The sequence below is a fragment of the Topomyia yanbarensis genome, chromosome 1 (assembly GCF_030247195.1).
Source record: "Topomyia yanbarensis strain Yona2022 chromosome 1, ASM3024719v1, whole genome shotgun sequence".
NCBI lineage: Eukaryota > Metazoa > Arthropoda > Insecta > Diptera > Culicidae > Topomyia > Topomyia yanbarensis.
The window spans coordinates 161,285,139-161,306,970 of record NC_080670.1 but is presented as its reverse complement, the minus strand read 5'-3'; the positions used below and the strand labels follow the sequence as shown (position 1 = coordinate 161,306,970).

The window sequence follows — 21,832 nt, the reverse complement described above, 5'->3', positions numbered from 1 at the left end:
ACTATTATTATATCTTTCCATGAATCTTATCTCTTTGGTAGGTACTGGTCGTTAGCTGTACTGATGACCGGTGCAAGGTAAACGCGTGAGTGTGTGAAGTATTGTTTTCTACCCGATTTTTAGTTAATGGCAGTGATGCAACATTTAATTTCAAGTGCAAACTCCCTATTGAATCTATCACAATCAACAATCAAATTCAAAACCTCACTCAATAATTCACTTCCAAATTGACAAGAGCTTCATGCAAAACGCTCACGCCTCTATTTCAAAGCATGCACATGCAGTGCAAAGTATGCTCAGGATATTTTCGTACGAAAAACCATGTCAGTACCCGCAAGTAGAGATATTCATATCATCATTGGAATTGAAAATCAATGGAAAAGTATTGAGCGGTTTAGTTGCAGTATGCATCTAGACTAGAGCATAGTATGGCATGATTTGAGATCTCCATCAAAATCAAATAAACCTGACATCTTTTAATAGCTTTGGTGGTAGCTATAAATAAATAAACCAATAAAACCAGAATTTAAGGCATTGTATCGAACACTTTAAGATATGCTATCTTTTATAACGTTTCTAAACGCATGCATTCATAAATTAGTACATGAGGATTATCTCTTAAAGAGCTATGAAGCGATGATTTTTTACGATGGTATTCAGATTGGACTGAAGATCTACAAGCAAATGTATAAAATTATTTTATTCACCATATTTCGAAAAATTGGAACCACCCTAGCTACATCGTGACTAAGGACTATCCTAGGAAATTAACATGTTTCTGTTTACTTACGAAGTATCTGTTTCGAAAAGTTAATAAAATTCACTTTTGTGAAATTAAAAAAAAAACTTTTAGAACCACCCTAGACTGTCCAATTTTCTTTTTAGCCTCCTAATTTCATCAAAATCGAGCTCAGCGCCCCAAAATTATCTTTAGATGATATTTTCAGTCATTTTAAACTACTTTCGAGCTTTTGTCTAGCTTTTGTATGGAGTGGATCCACTGTGCACAGTGGCACGACGAGTGACAAAACCCCAAAAATCAATGTCTTGTAATTCTTTTGTAAATATTTATTTTATTTTTCTCTCAGTTTAAATAAAGGTATTTCAAAATTTTACTATAATCGGATGGAAAATGAATTTTTAACATGTCGTTGAAGCAAGTGATGTCGAGGATTTCTGTTCAATTCAATTCATTAGAATTGTTGGTACCTTAGAAATTCAAATGGCGATATCTCAAGAACTGAACAGCCGATTGGAGCAATTTTCAGTTCATTGGAAAGAAGAATGAATATTCTAAGCTATAGATGTAAGATTTTTGTGCAAAACTGATGTACGTTTGTACTACATTAAAAAAAATCCAATTGGAAAATTTCATATCATATCAGTAATTCATCTTTATTCGTCTTCCAATTTTTGAGATGGTCTCCCATGGGTCACTTATCATGAATCTGACTCAAAATTTAGTGCAGTTTCAAGATATACAGGGCCCATCTTGCGCATTTTTGCGCCGAAGTTAGTATATCTATGTTTTTGAAAATAGCCATATGGAGACGCCCTGTAGCTCATAAATCTCCTTACAAATTGGTTGCCTAAACAACATCATATTACTAAAAAATAGTGATTTTTACTAGTTTTGTCAACCATTTCTGCTATCCGATGTGATTGGCTACTATGATTAATGTTTATATTAACCCTTTAACGATCAACGCATTCAAATTACATAAAAGTAGTTGAAAAAATGAAATATTGAATTTCAAAACTGATAGCAGAAATGGATTCAGCGACCCAAAATTAGTTAAAACCACAAGTTTAGCCATGCAGGCCAATTTTTAAAATTTTGTCACAACTTTGTATGAACAGGTGCCACTGTGCGACGCCAGAGAGGCGACTCCATTATCTGAACACTCGATATTAGAGATGGTCGGGTTCGGGTTTTTGAACCCGAATCCCACCGGGTTCGGATAGGATTCGGTTTCTGTAAACTTAAACTTTTCGGCTTCGGATCGGGTTCCGGGTTCTTGAAATTTAAAAATTTCGGGTTCGGGACGTGCTCGGGTTTTTCGAATTTGGAATTTTTGGATTCGGGTCGGGTTCGGGTTTTGAATAGATCACTTCCAACCATTTCTTGACGCTGTTTACGTCTATACACAACACCCAGTCCCTTTTTGTAGTAATTAACTTTAATTTGTGATTCGAATGGATGACACATAAAACCGTACTAAATTTTACTACCTTTGAATCGCTAAAATTCGTCATGTTCCGATGCTGTTGTATTTTTATTCTTATATAAAATATCTTCTCTTCGGAATCGCAAACTGCCCGAATTATTTTATTTTTTAAACGAGCACTCATGAACAATAAATGTTTCGCATCTAAAGTCTCAATGCAATTTATTTTTCATGATAATCATCAATAAATCAAGTCTAAAAATATTGGTTCGTCAATTCGTCGAAAAATTTTGGTTCAAGTGAGTAGAAATCCACGGGAAACTATTTATTGATCCGCTCCTGATCGGACGTTTTAACAGAAATACTTTTTGATACAGATTAAATTATAATTGTACATTAAGATTTAACTATGTATATTGTTAACAGAAACATGAATTACAATAATGATTAAATTTAAATGCAACGCGATCCAATGACTACAAAGGCCGTTGCAGCCCGGGGACAATTTGACAATTCCCATATATTGAATTTTATATATTACTCGGCTTCATGGCGGCTCAAATTGAGCAATACTTGAAAAAGGGACATAGTCTTATTTATTTTTTAAATGCAGATAATTCAAACAATCTTATCCCAAAATTTATTAAATTAACTGTCGAATACGAATTGCCAAATGACATAGAAATTTCGACGATTCACAAGTTTCTCAGAACATTACGAATTCGGCGTTCAATAATAGTAATTATAAATGCGAATTCCTCTAGCCAATAATTCGTTTTGCCATAGTAGATATAACTGGACGCGTATGGATTCGAGTGATTCTATAATTCTTAGATGACCTTGGTTCCAGCTCGGGTGTCTAAAATTAAAAATCTTCGGGATCTTTGCTTGATTCTCCGCATTAACAAGTCCGGTTCAGATCGGGTTTCTCAATTAATACATTTTCTGGTTCGGGTTCGGGAATTTTTCTTGGCGTATAAAAAGGTGAATCGAGATCTTGTAAAATAGAGCTTAAAATACGAGTTGAAAAGTACTGAAACTGATTTTTTCAGGTAATTTTATCACAAGCTGGCGGCTGTACATCATTTCCGTCTAGACGCTTTTTTTTGGAAGCGGTCCACGATCGGAATCCTCCCGTAATTTTCAAGCCATTATTTAAAACTAAGCTTTTTCGATTTCTTATCACATTAGCAAGCGACGTACGTAAGACTTTTTAATATATTTTGATTTTTCGCGAAATTGCACACTATACAAAACGCTGAGGATGTCAAAAAAAATTGTGTCAATAGTTAATTGAAAATTAATCAACATAAAAACAAAATCGTATTATATCGCTAGAGAAATCTATTTTGAATATATTGTGAAAATGATAATAGGATGACAAATCATTTATTGGAGTTCAGAGCGCTCAAAAATGTGGTTTTAAGAAAAACACGGGAAAAGCTTTCAGTGCGCTTGTCGCTTTCGATCTTTTGGTATATCATTTTTAAGACCCTAAAGAACATTTTAGACCAAAAAAAGTTTATTTTTAATGAATACAACTGTGGTGTAACCCCTTAACAGTTTACTATAACTCAACATATCAAAATGTAATTCAATGGCGTTCAGCAAAAAATCTGATAATACTAATTTTGAATTTTTTTTTACATTTTAACAACATTCAATTAGCTAGAGATTACTGGGTTGGGAAAGTTATGAAAATTAGAGCCATAGTACTCAAGTGAGAGCTTTGAAGAACTTTACACAATTAAATCCTTTTAGAATACATAGCTCGAAGCAATTCTGGAATATTGCAGCGTAGTATAGAATCCATACAGAATCCTACATGAAGAATACATCGAATTATTCCAAAAACAATTTATCTAATTCGCACTTTGTGAACTCAATTGGACCGCATCCCCTTTTTCTTCATATGAGACACGCTGCATGCTCAATTGAAAATTTTGGGATAGTCACGTTAAGCAATGAAAAAAGATGTTTTCTATATCAATTTGCGTCGCTGGACACGAAAACAATGTTATCGAAATTCTTTTAAAATACATGTATTGGACTCTTATTATTTGTCAATATCTCGTACAAACATCCGATCGACGTAACAGACTTACGAACCATCATTTAAGATCTCGTAAATTATTTTTAGAGATACCTTATAAAACAAATTATGCAGAAAACGGCGCAGTCAATCGAATAACCAAAATTACGAAAAAATGTGCAAAACAAAATTCAAATTATCTTAAAGCGTAGAAATAATGAAATGCACAAAAAAGCAATGTAAAATCATTTTTTGTAGTCTTTTCTGCACCTAATTAGCGAACTAAAATAAATAACGCGTATCTACATATCTTATTACTTCTGTATAGCGAAATTAACCGATGTCATGCCGCTCTCATAGCCGTAGTCTCTTTGAGTTACAAAGTGATACTGCATGATACTACCCACTGATGGCTTTGTGGAAGTTGAGAATCGCTTCGCGAACTCTATCGGAGACACTGAAGGAACTCTACCAGTGCGTCTATATTACTATCTGAAAGGACAAGGACTTAATATACCACATCGCAGAAAAAATAGTTATTCTAATAATGGACCTAGACTATCTGCCATTTCTTAGCCGAAAAGCCAATGGTGAGGCACCAATTTAATCTTCCCAAGCCGTTACGCGAGTGGCGTCGTGAAAACTGTCGAATACGAGTTGGAATCAGCTTAAAGAAGCATCTGCTGTGGCTCCATATATTTATAATCTAATACTAACTTGGATCATCACTCCAGCCTAGCATAAGCTATACACACTGTTGTGTATTGAACCCACAGCGGATTTTGGGGTTTAAATGCCGCCAAACTGCAACTTACACTATTTTTTCACAATATTAATTGCTGTGATTTTCTTCAATACGAATAATTCTTATGGTTGGAGTGCTCCAGCGAGCAGTGAAGTTATTGAAATTTAATGCAGTTTTTCGATTTTGTGTGCGTTGTGCATTGGGTTATATGATAGGAAGAAAAAAGGAACGTTTGACTCGAATTGTTCGGTCGAACAGATTTTTCAGCAATTCACATTTTTCACTTCAACCGATTCAAACAATTTCAGTGCACTTCAATGGTTTTTGGTCGAATAAACAATGAAATGGAAATGAATAAGGATCGGCTATCCGGAAAGCTTACTACATTATATTCCATCTTATTTTGACCGGGGACTTCCAAACAATCCTGTCAGCTGGTTTCCTAACCTGTGTTGAAAATCTTTATTTTGGCTCTAATGCACAAAGGAACCAGTATGGTTATGCGAATTTTAGATGAAAACCCTTTTATTCTAAAACCAAAAAATCGATTTCACCCCAACCCCCTTCGGTCTCTTTTCTTAATTTCCTGCCCAAATACGCACCCCATCAAATCTCTACCAAATGATAATGACATCCATACGCCGACTGGTTAACGCAAGATTGAACGCGCTCTGATGCCATTATAAGCAGAACCTTTTCAACTTGGAGGGGGACGGAGTCACCCGGTCATATCCCAGAAGTCCTGCATTTTTGACCGTCAGCTCCTCTAGGCAACGAAGTATCTTCCTTCGCTTTCCGTTCGGTTGATTCCTGACCATACTCAAACCGTACAGTTGCCAAGAGTGGATTGCTGGAAAATGAAATCCCCCCCCCTCCCCCACCTACCTGTTCCCACATGAACACGCATACGCACGATCTGAGCTGAGCTGAGCCGGAGGGTGTCGATACGCACAAAACCGAAACACACCTTCTCTCCGTTATCTGGGTTGCCTTCGAGAACGGTCGTCTTTCTAGTCGGGTTACCCTTGTTGCGTTTTGGGTTTTGCCGCTGAACAGTTGCTCAGGGGGTTCCGAAGAAATTATACGCATTATTATGATAATAATCAAATTTGAAAGGGTTAAACAAAAGAAATCGATGCCGTCCATGGGTGTGCGGTGTGGGACGATAGATACGGAGTTTGTGTCGGTGGTTGTAATACTCTTGTGTAAAAGTATTGCGAACTTGCACCAAAGTGTGTTTAGTTCTAGGAACACTTCAATCACTGATAATTGACGTCCAAGCACAGTTTTCAATGTTTATGACTGTCGTTTTGAAGTGACATCAGGAAGTACAGTCGGGTCTCCTACTACGCGATTAACTGGGGGCGTGAAAAAGGAATCCGCGTTGTAGGATACCCATAGCTTATGGGATTTCGACTAATTGGGGCTGTGGCCGATTATTTCGTCCGTGTCAACATGTAGCGCCATACTTTCTTTGGCAAAGTTGTTGTACTCACTTGGGCCTACAACTTAGTGTAATTGGGTATCCAATTAGTTGAGAACTATGCCGCCAGGGGTGCTATGAAGAAAGAGTAAATAAATCGAAATTCTCATCGTAATTTCGACTATCATCAAATGGATTCAATGTCAAATATATCAAGACCCTGATTATTTTGAAAGGTGGTGTTTTCGGGGAATTTATAAAAGAAGTCCAGAGCTTCTGGATGGTAGAAAGTATAACTCGCAATTACCCCACCAGGCGGCGCTAGTGCTAATGCAAATATTCCACACATGTTAAAATAATTCTATATCTCTACAACGTGATTAGATAGACTAGTACTGCCTTCAGCAAAGTTGCTCAAGAGGTCGAGGACTACCCAACGGTGATAGATTAGTTTGGAATATTCTCACTATGCGGCGCTAGTGAGCGTAGAAGCTTTCGACATATGGTAGATTATGCTGTATCTCAAAAGGCTAATAACTTGGAAAAATGGTGTTTTCGGCGAAGTTCTCGAGGAGATCAAAGGCTACTGGATTATGGATAGATTAAACTGGAATGGACCCACCAGGCGGCGCTAGTGAGCATTTTCTTTCAAAGCATGTATCTCGAGATCATGATCATTTGGAAGGGTGGTGTCTTTGGCAATATTTATAAGCAGGTCGAGCTCTGTCCTACGGCGAACAAATTAGTTCGGAACTCGCCCACTAGATGGCGCTAAAGAGAATGAAATTTTCTCAACGTTATAGATATATTTCTAAAGTCTGATAATTTTGGAAAACGCTGTTTTTGGTAAAGTTCTCCAGGGAGACAAGTGCAGTTTGACAATGTATAGGAAAATTTCGATTTTACCCACTAGGTGACGCTAGTGAGCACGAATTTTTCCTTTAAATTTCTGCATCTCAATATTAAGGCAGTTTAGAAGAGTGGTGTTTTCAACAAAGTTTCTCGAGAGGTCGAGGACTACCCAACGGCAACAGATTAGTTTAGAATACTCTCACTATGAGGCGCTAGTGAGCGTAGATGCTTTCAGCATGGAGTAGATAATGATATATCTCAAAAGTCTAATAACTTAGAAAGATGGTGTCTTCGGCAAAGTTCTTGAGGAGGTCAAAAGCTACTCGATTATGGATAGATTAAAGTTGAATGGACCCGCCAGTTGGCGCTAGTGAGCATTATTTTTCATATCCTGTATCTCGAGATCATGATCATTTGGAAGGGTGGTGTCTTTGGCAATATTCATAGACAGGTCGAGCTCTGTCCTAAGGCGAACACATTAGTTCTGAACTTGCCCACTAGGCGTCGCTAATGAAAATGAAACTTTCTCAACATTATATATTTCCAATATCTGATAATTTAGGAAAACGCTGTTTTGGTAAAGTTCTCTGCGCTAGTGAGCGTTCATGCTCTCAGCATGTGGTAGATTGTGATATATCTCAAATGTCTAATGATTGCGCTTTTGGCAAAGTTCTTGAAGAGCTCAAGGACTTCTCGATCATGGATAGATTAACTTGGAATGGACCCGCAAGGTTACGATAGTGAGCAAGTATATATTATATTCTGTATTTCGAGATCATGATAATTTGCAACAGTGATGTCTTTGGTAATATTCATCGGCAGGTCGAGTTCTGCCATACGGTGAACAGGTTAGTTTAGAACTCACCTATTAGGCGGCGCTAACGAGGATGAAATTTTCAGAATATTATAGATCTTTTTTTAAAGTCTGGTAATTCCTAGGTTACGCGAGCAAGCACGTGTTCTTGGTGACACTAGTAAGCACGCTTTTTTTCATTTTCACCATTTCAATATTAAGGAAGTTTAGAAAGGTGGTGCCTTCAACAAAATTGCTTGATAGGTCAAGGACTACCCAATCGTGACAGATTAGTTTGGTATACTCTCACTATTCGGTGTTAGTGGGCGTGGAAGCTTTCAGTATATGGTAGATTATGAATTATCTCAGAAGTAAGCAAGCAAGCTGCCCTGGTCAAACAGCACCCTTCGAAAGCTAAAACGTACTCGAGCAAAAACCCTACGTGCATACACAAATCGACGTTGTCCTCTTTCTAAGCGCATGTTCACTTTAGCCAGTAATGAGTATCGTTGTTACAACAAGCTTCTGTATAAACGCTATGTAAACCGCATGCAGAATAATCTACACCGAAACACGAAAGGCTTTTGGTCATTTGTCTACACGAAGCGAAAAGAAACTGGACTTCAATCAAGGATGCTTTACGACGGCGAAGAAGCTACGACAACTGTGGCGAAATGTACGCTGTTTGCCAGATTCTTCTCGAGTGTTTTTAGCTGACTCGCCAACCGCAATCGAACTCGAAAATGCTTCTCGTGACGTTCCTGCTTGTGCTGTTGATATGGATGTGTTTACTGTCTCCGAACAAATGGTTATATCTGCAATCCTGAAAACCAAGTCATCTTATGCACCCGGCCTCAGTGCTATACCTTCAACTGCATTGAAAAAAAGTTCGGACTTACTTGTAACACCACTTGCATATATTTTTAACCTATCGCTTCAGCAGCAAACGTTTCCTGAGGATTGGAAATGCTCAGTTATGTTCCCGGTATTCAAGAAAGGTGACAAACGCAACATAGCGAACTATCGCGGAATCACTTCGCTAGGAGTCGAATCAAAAGTTTTTGAATCAATTATCAACGAGGTGTTATTTTCTGCTTGTCGACACTACATTAGTACATCTCAGCACGGATTTTTCCTAGGACGTTCAGTCGAGACGAATCTCGTCTGCTTTACGTCATTTTGCACGGAACAAATGTCTAAGAAATTGCAGGTGGATACTATTTTACACCGATCTAAAGGCAGCTTTTGATAGAGTTAATCATGAGATACTGATAACAAAGCTTGATAAGCTAGGGTGTTCTACTAGATTCTGCCATCGGCTTCGATCCTACCTTGTACACCGTGAAGTCGTTGTTCAAATTGGAGATATTGTTTCAGAATCTTTATCAACACTTCCGGAGTTCCTCAAGGTAGTACGCTGGGTCCACTGCTTTTTTCACTGTTCGTGAACGATGCAGTTTTCGTTCTAAGGCGTGGAGGAAAGCTGTTTTATGCCGACGACTTAAAATTGTTTCTTGTTATATGAAATTAAGCCGATTGCCGTGAGCTACAGCATCTTATCGACACCTTTTATAGCTGGTGTGTAAGAAACAAGATGATCCTTAGTGTTGCAAAATGTTTTGGCATCAGCTATTTTCGAACGAGAAATATGCTTACCTTCAACTATAACATCGCAGCAACTCAGCTGCAATGCGTTGACCACGTGAAGGATCTAGGAGTCATTCTTAATGATAAGCTAACGTATACTCATCACGTCTCTGCGCCCATCGACAAAGCCAATCGATTACTGGGATTTATTTTCAAAATATCCAACGAATTTCGGGATCCTCTATGTTTCAAGGCTCTTTATTGCTCATTGGTGCGCCCGCAGTTGGAATTTGTAAATGTCGTTTGGCGCCCTTATCAAGCTACGTGGAGCCTTAGGATCGAAGCAGTCCAGCGTAAATTCATACGATATGCGTTACGTGAATTGCCGTGGAACGATCTATTAAACCTGCCACCGTACGTGGACCGTTGTCGTCTTTTAGGACTTAATACTTTAACACGCTGGAGACATGCAGCGCAAGCTACCTTCGTGTCAAAGATTCTGCTGGCTGAATATGATGATCCGGAGCAACTAGCGCAAATCAGCCTCTACGCGCCTACCCGTTCTCTTCGCCCACGAGCCCTGCTGCATTCTAAAATGCGCAGCACTAACTACGCTACCAATAGTCCAATTTTAGCAATGAGTCGTCGCTTCAACGAGTTTGCTGAAATTTTCGACTTCGTCATGAATTCTTCGCAGTTTCGTCGTCGTGTACTGTCACTAGCTTAATTGTGTTTAGGTTCAACTTAGTTTAGTTTAGTTCCTTTAGACAAATTGTCAGTTGGACATTTTATACAAATACAAATACAAGTCAACTAAATTAGAAAGATAATGTTTTCGGAAAAGTTTTTGAGGAAGAATAATGGCTACTCGATTATGAATAGATATTGAATATACTGCTAAATATGAATTTACTGCTCTGATTCTTGATAATATTATTTAAATTTCTGAAGTAGCCTCAAAACGAATAAGAGGGTAAATTCATCAACCCATTCTCTGACGCATTGTGAGAGTATTCAAAACCAATCTGCCATCATCAAACAGCTCTAGAACTACCGATGAATTTCACTGAAGAAAGCCTTCTTCTAAACTGTCATGATTTTGAGGTGCTAAAATGCGTAAATTATTTTTTTCTTTCTAATGCCACCTAGTAACTGAAATCCACGTTAATCTGATAACACCATTTTCATGAATTATCAAACTTTTGACATAAGCTACTACGTAGTAGAAGTTGTATTCTCCCTAGCAATGAGTGAGTTCTGAACTAATCTGATCACAGTAAGATAAAACTCAAACTGTCGATGTATTTTGCCAAAGATACCACTCATCCCAATTATCCTGATCCCGAGAAATAAAATTTGAAAAAAGCTTGCTCACTAGCGCCACCTGGCTGGTCCATTCCAATTCAGTCTGTCTATAATCGAGCAGCCCTTGACTTCCTCAAGAACTTTGCCGAAAACACCATCTTTCTAAGTTACACTCTTGAGATGTATCATAATTTACCAGGTCTTAAAAGTGTCTGCGCACACTAGCGCTTCATAGTAAGAGTATTCTAAACTAATCGTTGGGTAGTTCTGGGCCTCTCAAGCAACTTTGTCGAAACTGCCTTTATATTGAGATGCAGAAATTGAAAGAAGAATTGCGTATTTATTAGTGTCACCTAGCGGGTTAATTCAAAATATTATTTACATTGTCAAACAGCACTTGTCACCCTGGAGAACTTTACCAAAAACAGCGTTTTCCTAAATTATCAGACATTAGAAATATATAATGTTGAGAAAGTTTCATTTTCATTAGCGACGCCTAGTGGGCAAGTTCAGAACTAGTTTGTTCGTCTTAGGACAGAGCTCGACCTGTCTATGAATATTGCCACCCTTCCAAATGATCATGATCTCGAGATACAGGATATGAAAAATAATGCTCACTAGTGCCAACTGGCGGGTCCATTCAACTTTAATCTATTCATAATCGAGTAGCTTTTGAACTCCTCAAGAACTTTGCCGAAAACACCATCATTCTAAGTTATTAGACTTTTGAGATATATCATTATCTACTCCATACTGAAAGCATCTACGCTCACTAGCGCCTCATAGTGAGAGTATTCCAAACTAATCTCTTACCGTTGGGTAGTCCTCGACCTCTCGAGAAACTTTGTTGAAAACACCACCCTTCTAAACTGCCTTAATATTGAGATGCAGAAATTTAAAGGAAAAATTCGTGCTCACTAGCGTCACCTAGTGGGTAAAATCGAAATTTTCCTATACATTGTCAAACTGCACTTGTCTCCCTGGAGAACTTTACCAAAAACAGCGTTTTCCAAAATTATCAGACTTTAGAAATATATCTATAACGTTGAGAAAATTTCATTCTCTTTAGCGCCATCTAGTGGGCGAGTTCCGAACTAATTTGTTCGCCGTAGGACAGAGCTCGACCTGCTTATAAATATTGCCAAAGACACCACCCTTCCAAATGATCATGATCTCGAGATACATGCTTTGAAAGAAAATGCTCACTAGCGCCGCCTGGTGGGTCCATTCCAGTTTAATCTATCCATAATCCAGTAGCCTTTGATCTCCTCGAGAACTTCGCCGAAAACACCATTTTTCCAAGTTATTAGCCTTTTGAGATACAGCATAATCTACCATATGTCGAAAGCTTCTACGCTCACTAGCGCCGCATAGTGAGAATATTCCAAACTAATCTATCACCGTTGGGTAGCCCTCGACCTCTTGAGCAACTTTGCTGAAGGCAGTACTAGTCTATCTAATCACGTTGTAGAGATATAGAATTATTTTAACATGTGTGGAATATTTGCATTAGCACTAGCGCCGCCTGGTGGGGTAATTGCGAGTTATACTTTCTACCATCCAGAAGCTCTGGACTTCTTTTATAAATTCCCCGAAGACACCACCTTTCAAAATAATCAGGGTCTTGATATATTTGACATTGAATCCATTTGATGATAGTCGAAATTACGATGAGAATTTCGATTTATTTACTCTTTCTTCATAGCACCCCTGGCGGCATAGTTCTCAACTAATTGGATACCCAATTACACTAAGTTGTAGGCCCAAGTGAGTACAACAACTTTGCCAAAGAAAGTATGGCGCTACATGTTGACACGGACGAAATAATCGGCCACAGCCCCAATTAGTCGAAATCCCATAGGCTATGGGTATCCTACAACGCGGGTACCGCGCAGTAGGAATCCGCGCAGTAGGAAGCCGCGTTGTAGGAATCCGCGTTGTAGGAGACCCGACTGTAGTAGCAGATTTCTGGCAATCAAAATGCGGAGATTGCGTGCAACTTTGGGTACAAGAGCGATGATGATTTGTATTTAATTTTGATATGATGTTCGATTGGAACACACTTTAGATGCATTTTTAACTCCTAAAAGTTGTGTTACTGATTCTCTGAATGAGCAATTGTCAATGCACTGGCGCGACGTCCAGAAGTTTAACCCTCCGGAAGTCATACAATAATGGTTACGAATCTTAGTGTTCTTTTATTTTCTGTTTTGAACTGAACTGGAATTTTTCGCAAACAATTTGAGGTTGGATATCAATTAATCTTTGAATTTCCCTGCACTATTTACGCACATTGTCCACAGACAGACGATTCAAGGGCGAACTAACCTCCTCCATCAGGCAACACTGCGTGTGTAAAATCATGAGCACTCGTCCTTGATTCGAGTAGGATAGATATAATGATAAATTATGCGTATTTGTGCGTACAAACTGTGAAGAGGGTCCTTCGAAAGTGCGTGCAGGAACACTGTTATCTAATTGAAATTAATGGATTCCGGACATGGAAGCAATCCCCTACCCCATCATTTAGAAAAAGCGCTCCGCTAAACACCTACACTTGTATTGTTCTATCTCTTTTCCGCAGACTTCTGAAATGTAGAACCTCATCACCTTCGCATACGCAATCGTCTGATATGCACCACCGGTCAGCGGTGCACATCCGAGACGACGAACCACATCCGGCGGGACCCGTAGATCTGCGGTCTCGTATGGATTCATCGCCGGCGTCGTACAAGTTGAGACAGTCCGACCGAAGTGTTATGCGAGGAGACTCTTCCGTAGTCTCCGTTTCTACCGTCAGCAGCAGTACCAGCAGCCGAAGTTCTGATCACCAACGAAGCAATCATCATCATCATCATCATCAGGCACAGCATCAGCAGCAACAGCATCAGCATCAGCAGCAGTACCCCCAGCAACAGTATCGCCAAACGAGCCACAGCAGAAAGTTAAGCCCCGGAAGTGACGGAGCAGTCAGTTCTTCGACGACCAGTAATAGAACACGAGGAACTGAGCCGGTAGCAACTGTAAGCTTGGACCGTGCATCTGCTCTATTAAGACACGGAACGACAGCATCATCGACGTCCCCTGGCGGTTCAGTGGCCAGTTCGTTCCCGTCCGGGTTGAAAGGTGAGTTGATATTTGAATGTTCAAATGCGAAACTTACCATCATTGCATGCGGGAAAGGGTATGAGTGGGGGAAGTTTTCCCAGCCTGAATAAATAATAGAAAGTTTACTTCATTCGGTTGAACCAGAGAAGAGAAGGGCCACTCGAAATAAAAACTTCGCACAATTCTTTTTAAAATCACTAGCGGCACGTGGTGTCGAAGCCCTGCAAAATACACTGTTAATCAATACATTAGTTCAAAATTATACGACGTTACTGGTATAAAATATCTAGCAAATTCATCCCCGATAATCCGACAAGTGGTTAGAATATGTTCTTCCAAATAAAAATTGTCATGCAATAATTAACCCATCTTTCAAACATTGAGTGCGTTTTGGGTTGCAAACGGATATTTAACTTTAAATATTAACCTATCCTTTTCCATCGAAAAGCGAAAGATTTTATGATGAAGTATGTAAGCATACATTTACGTTTAAATATCGAAACTTTTGACTGCACAGTTGAATCTTAGCGCACTGACCAAGAAAGATTTTCAATGGATATCTTCCCAATGGTTACTGTGCGTCCTTTCTTCCTACCATGCAAGGAAATTAAATTCAAACACAAACAGCATTTTGTTAGCCAGCCATTTTCCTTTTTCAGGATTAGTTTATAATTATTTTCATTAGTTTATAATTATTTTCAATCTTTAATATTAAAGGCTGCTTTGTATAAATTCTCATGAGTACCTTTTCAAGGATTTAACGTCGCATTTAAATTTTTACGAAATGTCACCAAGGTCTGTAAACCATGATAGGCTCGAAAACTTCAGCGGATTGATACGTATGAAAAATGCAAACGACAATCGTTCTGACTACTCACCAGTGTTGCCACAATTAAATCTGTACTGGGAGTTGAAAATTCTTCGTATTCTGTACCAACACAACGACAAACAGAATCATTTTATAAATTTTTTTTTCATTCGAGATAGTGATATATTGAGTTGGTGCTGATGCTGATATTTGGCCACGAAAAACCAAAAATTCCGACTCGGAAACAGTTTCATTTGCGATAAACTTTCGCCAGAAATCAGTCCAAATTCCGGAGTGTTTGACTGGGTAATGTCAAAATCAGCTCCCGTTCAAATTCTCGTTGTCATTTTGTTTTCAGCCTAAGCTGAGCTGCGGCCAGGGCCAAATTGGAAGCTGTGTTTCATTAGGCAATCTAGGAGAGGTTTGTTTGACAACTCAGTGGTGGGTTTTGTTAATAAGTTTGTTTTGCTTAACTCCTGCGAACAGAAAAACCCGTCCGACAAACATCTTTCATTAGTACCAATTCGTTTGATGTTAGATCGAATCAATGGTTTTGTCGGACGTTATGCCTAGTAGTGCGGAGTAACGTCAGAAGAAACAATAAAGAAATAATCAGCTAATCCAACACGTCTAATGGATTGCCTAATTGTTATATAAATCTGTGACTTTAAAGAAAAATTTGTGAATGTGGCAACCCTGGCTGTGGCTTGTACTGACATTTGCATGCGAAATGTGACAAACCCGGACTCAGCAAATCAAATGAAGCCTATGGGTGCTTACAGAGTGGCAGTTAGAAGCTAAGCAGGGGCTAGAGCTGACATTAGAATGCGAGAAACCTGCTTGCTGCTAACCAAAGGGATGATGTCAGAGTGAAAGCCGAGCGGATCTGCACCGGCTACCTGCTTTTACTCTGACAGGTTCCATTTGATATGCTGTAAGAAGGTTTCTCGCATCTCGCATCCTACAGTCAGTACCAGCCCCTACACTGTTTCTCACCGCCACTATGTAAGCGGCCTATCAATCCGCGAAAATCCGTTCGGCTTTCATAGACTTTTCTACAGCTCAAGTACGTACACGTCACATGACACAAATACTACATCACTAGCTGCTGGAAAATAATGAACAAAACGGAAAAAATAAATGGGATTGCTTTCAACCAAGAAACTGCAGTAGTGTTCGTGAGATCGGCCGACAAGAACTCAATTAGGTTTGTTTCAATACACGCTTCTTGCTTCTAGTTGCTCCGTAGCAAACAGGAACAAAAAAACTTGCTAATTTTTTATTCGGTTTGCTACTAGAAGTAGAAAAGGAGAAGAAGTACTTCCAGTTTCTTCTGGTACGGCAACAAACCTATTTTGACATCAATCCTTTGATTTTCTGCAAACAAGTTTCTCGAATTCCGCATCCTAATGTCAGTGTTAGCTCCAGCTCTGTTTCTCGCCATCACGCTGTCAGCGGTCTAACTCAACATTTACAACCTGTTTATTGGTATGCATCGCGGTGTTAAATTATTTTACATGTCACATTAAAAAAAATCTGTACCAAACTGTACTTTTTTACAAAAATATGGTATCCGTATCGTACAGAATCTGTAATACTCGAAAAATCTGTACCTTTCTAGATAAATCTGTACTTGTGGCATCGCTGCTACACACTTTTCAGATCTGCGTACCGAGAAGCAAATACTAATCAGTTACTCAGCAGCCAATTTAAAAAAAAATTCTAAAATAAATTTAAAAATTAGTAGACTGTTAGAGAAAACAACTCAAATGCTGTTAAGACCGATGATGGCGAGATTGTATACGTATACGTCATTAACACAAGTAAAAATTGAAGTTTTATAGCACGCTACAAGTGCAATCTAAGTTTTACCAGGGGCTATAAAACTATCATAAATCCACAACTATTACTAGAGTAAGCCATATGCAGTTTTCATTTTTTTCCGACGCAGCTGACGTTTTATCGAACTTTTTTTTTGTTCGCAGAATTAAAAATATTTGTTTTACAAATTAGAATTATCGCGACAAAATCTTCCATTGGATTCCCTAATATGTGCCAAGTGCTCTTGTGACCTTAAGTACTCACATTAGCTTTCACTGCATTGGATTGGAATTCAGAAAAAAAAAGTTTATTTCTTCAGCTAAATTATCACAAGTAATATTTATGACACCACCCATGCGGAAGATCACGTTTCACTACTTAGAAAGGGGGCTCTACAATCATGTGCTGCTTAGTAAATGCTTCAATATGCAAAATTGATAAAAAGCATTTGCGTCGGGCCAGGTAATTAGAGAACATTCTGTTGAAACTGGATGATTTTCCGGACGCCCCACAAAAATAACAGATAATGTCATTTTAGAAAACGAGCGTTCGCTAATTACATACAGCAATAAGCATAATATCAATCAGAAATGTAAAATCTATGATACGAAATACAATAATACATTTTCTGTTATTTACTGTACGCTTTAGCGAAGCTCGACCTTGCCGCTTGCAACGATTTATACGAGCCAGTTTCAAAAGTTATACTAGTTGAAACGTCATACGGATGCACTCTCAAAGCAAACCAAGGAAAACCAGCAACAAATCCGATTCGCTTTTGTGAGAACTTTCGTGATTTTTTTTGTTCGAAGTGGTACTTCTCTTCTCTGGTTGAACGTAAGTTGGGCTCAAGCGCTCAAGCGGATACATCCTACACTTGATTTTTGCGCCATCAATCTAAAATACTAACTTTTTTCAACAGCACAGCCAAATTCTTTTGTTTTGAGCTTATCACACAGAACAGCAAAGAATCAAGGATTCAAATGGGGCAAAAACTGAAGAATAAATTTCTTCCTTTACTACATATATATCACGATAGAGCCTTGCTTTGCCTCACAATTTTTTTTCATTGGTTTTCTACGTAAATGTAAACAGGGCTTAGTTTGACAGTGTCGATCTTAGATGATAATGGTTTTCACCACAAGGGTTAGTGTCATTGACAGTTAATTCAGCAAAAACATTGGTCAAGATAACAGAGTGGAAGGCGTACAAGTTGAGACAGTCCGACCGGCACAAATCCCCGACTATATCCGGGGAAGCCAATATATTCGGATTCCTAATTCCTGAGTGGAAGGTGTTCCCGAGTTTCAATTGGATCATTAAGCCATATGCTGTTTTCGACTTTTTCCGATGCCTAGCTGTTAAAGATACGTAATCGAGCTTTTTTTTCACTTTTTTGTACGCAATAAAATATTTACTAAGGCATCACGACCACACCTTCTATTGAACTACCTTGATCTCTATCCTTTTGCTGGGATAACTGCCAAAAATGCTAACCCATGTTGCTAAATTCATTGTCAAGGAAGATCGATAGTGTCAAACGAGCACGTGTTTACATTTTATTAGAAAACCAATTAAAAATTATTCTGAAGTTTTAAATGTTGAACATATATACAGGGTGTTTTGTTCATGGTTAAGAATCTCTCGGGGGGTGATAGACTGCCATATTTGGAGAAAAAAATTGTTCTACACATACCATCAAATCTCAACCGTTACAGAGTTATTGAACTTTTTGTGTAAAAAACTCATTTGTCTTAAAATACCTATAATTTTGAAAGTATACTTTGTATTTTAAATGTTTCAGTTCCATTCGAATGGTGAGAAAATTTCCTAATGAATGGTGCTCTCATATCTTTTAAGTAATTAGTTTTAATTACCTTTTAACTGTAAAGTAGTTAAAAGTTTGTGTTTTTGAGGAGGTTTTTGCTAATTTTCTCGAAATAATGAAGTATGATTATAGCAATATTTATTATCCAAAAGTTGGGTTTTAGGACGATTCATGATTTGTCCTTGGACGTCATATTTCTATCTCTTCTCATTTCTTTGTATTTTCATTACTATACTTTTCCTGTAACCGACTTGCAAGTGCTTAAAAGACTCTAATCTAAAAAATATGCTTTATATCGTTATTTACAAGATTTCATTGGAAAGCTGAGAAAATGTCCTATCAGTGTATGTACAAATATCTTTTAGTTAAGTGTACTAAATGATTTTTTACTAACGAAATAACTCAAAATTTGTGTTTTTTGGAGAGTTTTTTAATTATTTTAATTATTAATCAACAAAATTTATCGTAACTATTGTTCATTTGATGTCCCTTAATGTTCTCTATAACTTTTTATTAGACACTTTGTCTATATCTCTTTTCATTTTGCTGCTATTTAACAGTTAACACAGCATGAGTTCGCCACAAATGTAGTGGGTTCGAAACCATTATTTTTGCATATGAAACGATGTGATAAAAACGATTTTGCGTCGAAACCAAAAGAGATAATTGAATGGAGTCAAAGAAAGAACTGTAGAACTTGCTGAGATGCATTATTTCCATGATAATAATGGTGATGTTTATTATTTACTGTTTTAAGAAAATTAGCGAAAATGCTAATAATAGCACTAACTTTAAACTAATTTTCTTTCAAAAAATACTAAATTCACTTAACTGAAAGGTATTAACACTTTTTTCACTGTAAAATTTTCCTGGCTTTCGAATAAAAAGAAAAAAAAGTTCAATAAGTACCATAATTTTTCAATTAGAGCTGGTACTAGTGAAAATGAGAGAAAAATATCCAAGTTGAATAACCCAAAATCATGAAAATAAGAAAAGGTAAGTGTATCATGTCAAAGAACGAATTAAGCAGCTCACCAAGACTAACAATCTGAATTATTTAAATGATGAGGTTAACTATTAGGATTTTCAAGAAATGAACGAAAAATCGTTTAAAATTGTTTAATTTTCAATAAATTACTTTGAAAAGGCTACTTAAACTCATTAACTGAAACATGTGAGGGCATCACTCAATACAAAATTTTACCACCTTTCGAATGGAACTAAAACATTTAAAATACAAAGTATACTTTTAAAGTTAGAGGTATTTTAAGACAAATAAGTTTTTTACACAAAAAGTTCAATAACTCTGTAACGGTTGAGATTTGATGGTATGTGTAGAACAAATTTTTTCTCCAAATATGGCAGTCTATCACCCCCCGAGAGATTCTTAACCATGAACCAAACACCCTGTATAGATGAGTTCTATTAGTCTATGAAACAAAATTATTCATTTAATGATCATATAAAAATAATTTTTTAACAATCAGAAAATTCGTCATGTGTTTTTCTCGTGCATTGGATAAGACTAAAATCATCCCTTGGCTTAATGATACAAAGGGGCCCATACTATTGGCTCGAATCAAAACTCGTCGAAATGTCAATTGACGATAGGGTCATCCGGAGTGTTCATTTGTGTTTACATTTTGCTAGCATTGCCAATTTTATTTTGTGTCCACCATCCAATGTGGCTACGCCACATCGCTTTTGCGCGTGCAGTCCGACTTCGCTACCGCTCAGTCGAACTTAAACTAGGGATAGCCTCTATGTTTGAGTAAGCCGGGCAAACGAGTGGATCACAGGTTCGCTTGCTTCAAACGGCGGGTCGGTGGTCACCTCGCCCGGCGGATCCTCAGCGGCTTTGCGCCGCTTCGGTTCCTAGGCCTCGGTTATGCGGCTAAGCCGCATCGAAATGGTACCCCTTAAAAATTCTAACTAGAATCGGTTGTGTCACCGGAGCCGGAATACGAATTAGAACCAGCCAGCATTCCGGCTGAGCTTAACTGGGAAGTTTAGTAAAATTTAATCTTTCTAAATTTTCTGGCAACGCTCCAGTACCCCGTTGAATTCTAACGATTTAACCCCCTGGGCGCCAGGTTGACGATATGAAATGAACTTTGTTTACTTTCGACAAGTTTTAATTCGAGCCAACAACATCCAGCCGATACAAAGAGTAGCCTCTATTCTGGCAACACTTGCGCAGACAATGTGCAAATTCCTACTTCGATCTGCATCGCCTTATAGTTATCCGAGAGGGCACCCACGAAATTCCCCCTCTCAAAGTGGCCTTCTGCCGGAGGACGTGTTTAGAATATGTTTGCACTGGCCCCCTCTCTAGATTTACCCACTTGGCCAGCATCTAATCATCAAACGCCCGCCGGGGGGAGATCGTCAGCTAGTTAGGAGTCACACTGCCGCGCCGCTGCCACCGTAACAAAATTACCATGCTTCCGAATGGATGGGGAGGAAAAAAGTTCCAAAGGTTCTCCAAACATGTGTTACGATATGTGGCTGCCTCCAGATTATAATTCTTTGTCCAGTTCCCGCATTCCGTCCCTGACAGACGTTTCACCGCTCTGTGTGAAGGATCTAGTCAAGAAGAGCGAACAGCGAAATGCTGGGTGTAGGGGTTTATTTTTCTATATCCTCTGCCCCTTCACATAGTGTTGGGAGTTCCGGAACACACCCGATGCGAACTTCGCACCCTTCGAAGTTCATTGGAAAGGCAAGGTGAAATCACACAGAGTCAGGTTAAAATAGTTGCTTGTTGATGGGCGTCGACGCTCACGGCATATATGTAGGTGGAAAGCATGGGCTGGGAAGGATGACGACCACTGCAGATGGTAAATTCATTTACAGGACCATCAAATAGGAAGTTAACAGGAATGTTTCCCCAACGCCCGGTGTGGGTGATCCCCGGTGCCGTTTCCATGCTAGGGGCTCACTCTGTCAGAAAAAATATTTGTTTAGGATTTTGTGTGTTTTAACTATATGAAGATGAGCTAATTTGGAATCCGGTTCTGTTTGAGTGGGTTGAAAAATTAAGGAAGCTTTTGCCTTGAAGTGTGTTTTTAATACATTTTATTTAAATTATCAGCTTCGTTTTGATTTATGTACACGTAAATTTGGATGTTCCCAAAAATATTCATTGGCCTTGGGTTACATACAAATTATGCATGGATGAAAGGTTGTTCTGAATTTTGTGGTTCATTGGGACATTAAGGCCGTTTGGCAATTTTTTTAAAACTTTTATTTAAAATTTGACAGTTCGAAAGATATTTTCTCTCGAATAGTAAAATTTAACCAAGAGATCACCCATTACAAATGTTGACATTAGGATAGTTAGTTAGAATTGACAGCTGTGA

General features: G+C 38.3%; 1 protein-coding gene across 2 annotated transcripts in view; it reads left to right on the top strand.

Annotated features, from left to right (window-relative positions):
- Positions 1 to 21,832, top strand: part of LOC131679368 (myelin transcription factor 1-like) — a 68,649-nt gene that overhangs the window by 9,667 nt on the left and 37,150 nt on the right. For both annotated transcript variants that reach the window (XM_058960089.1, XM_058960083.1), the window contains exon 2: positions 13,490 to 14,031. In XM_058960089.1, coding sequence (XP_058816072.1) covers positions 13,539 to 14,031 — 493 coding nt within the window. In that variant the 5' untranslated portion in view covers positions 13,490 to 13,538. The remainder of the gene's footprint in view (positions 1 to 13,489; positions 14,032 to 21,832) is intronic.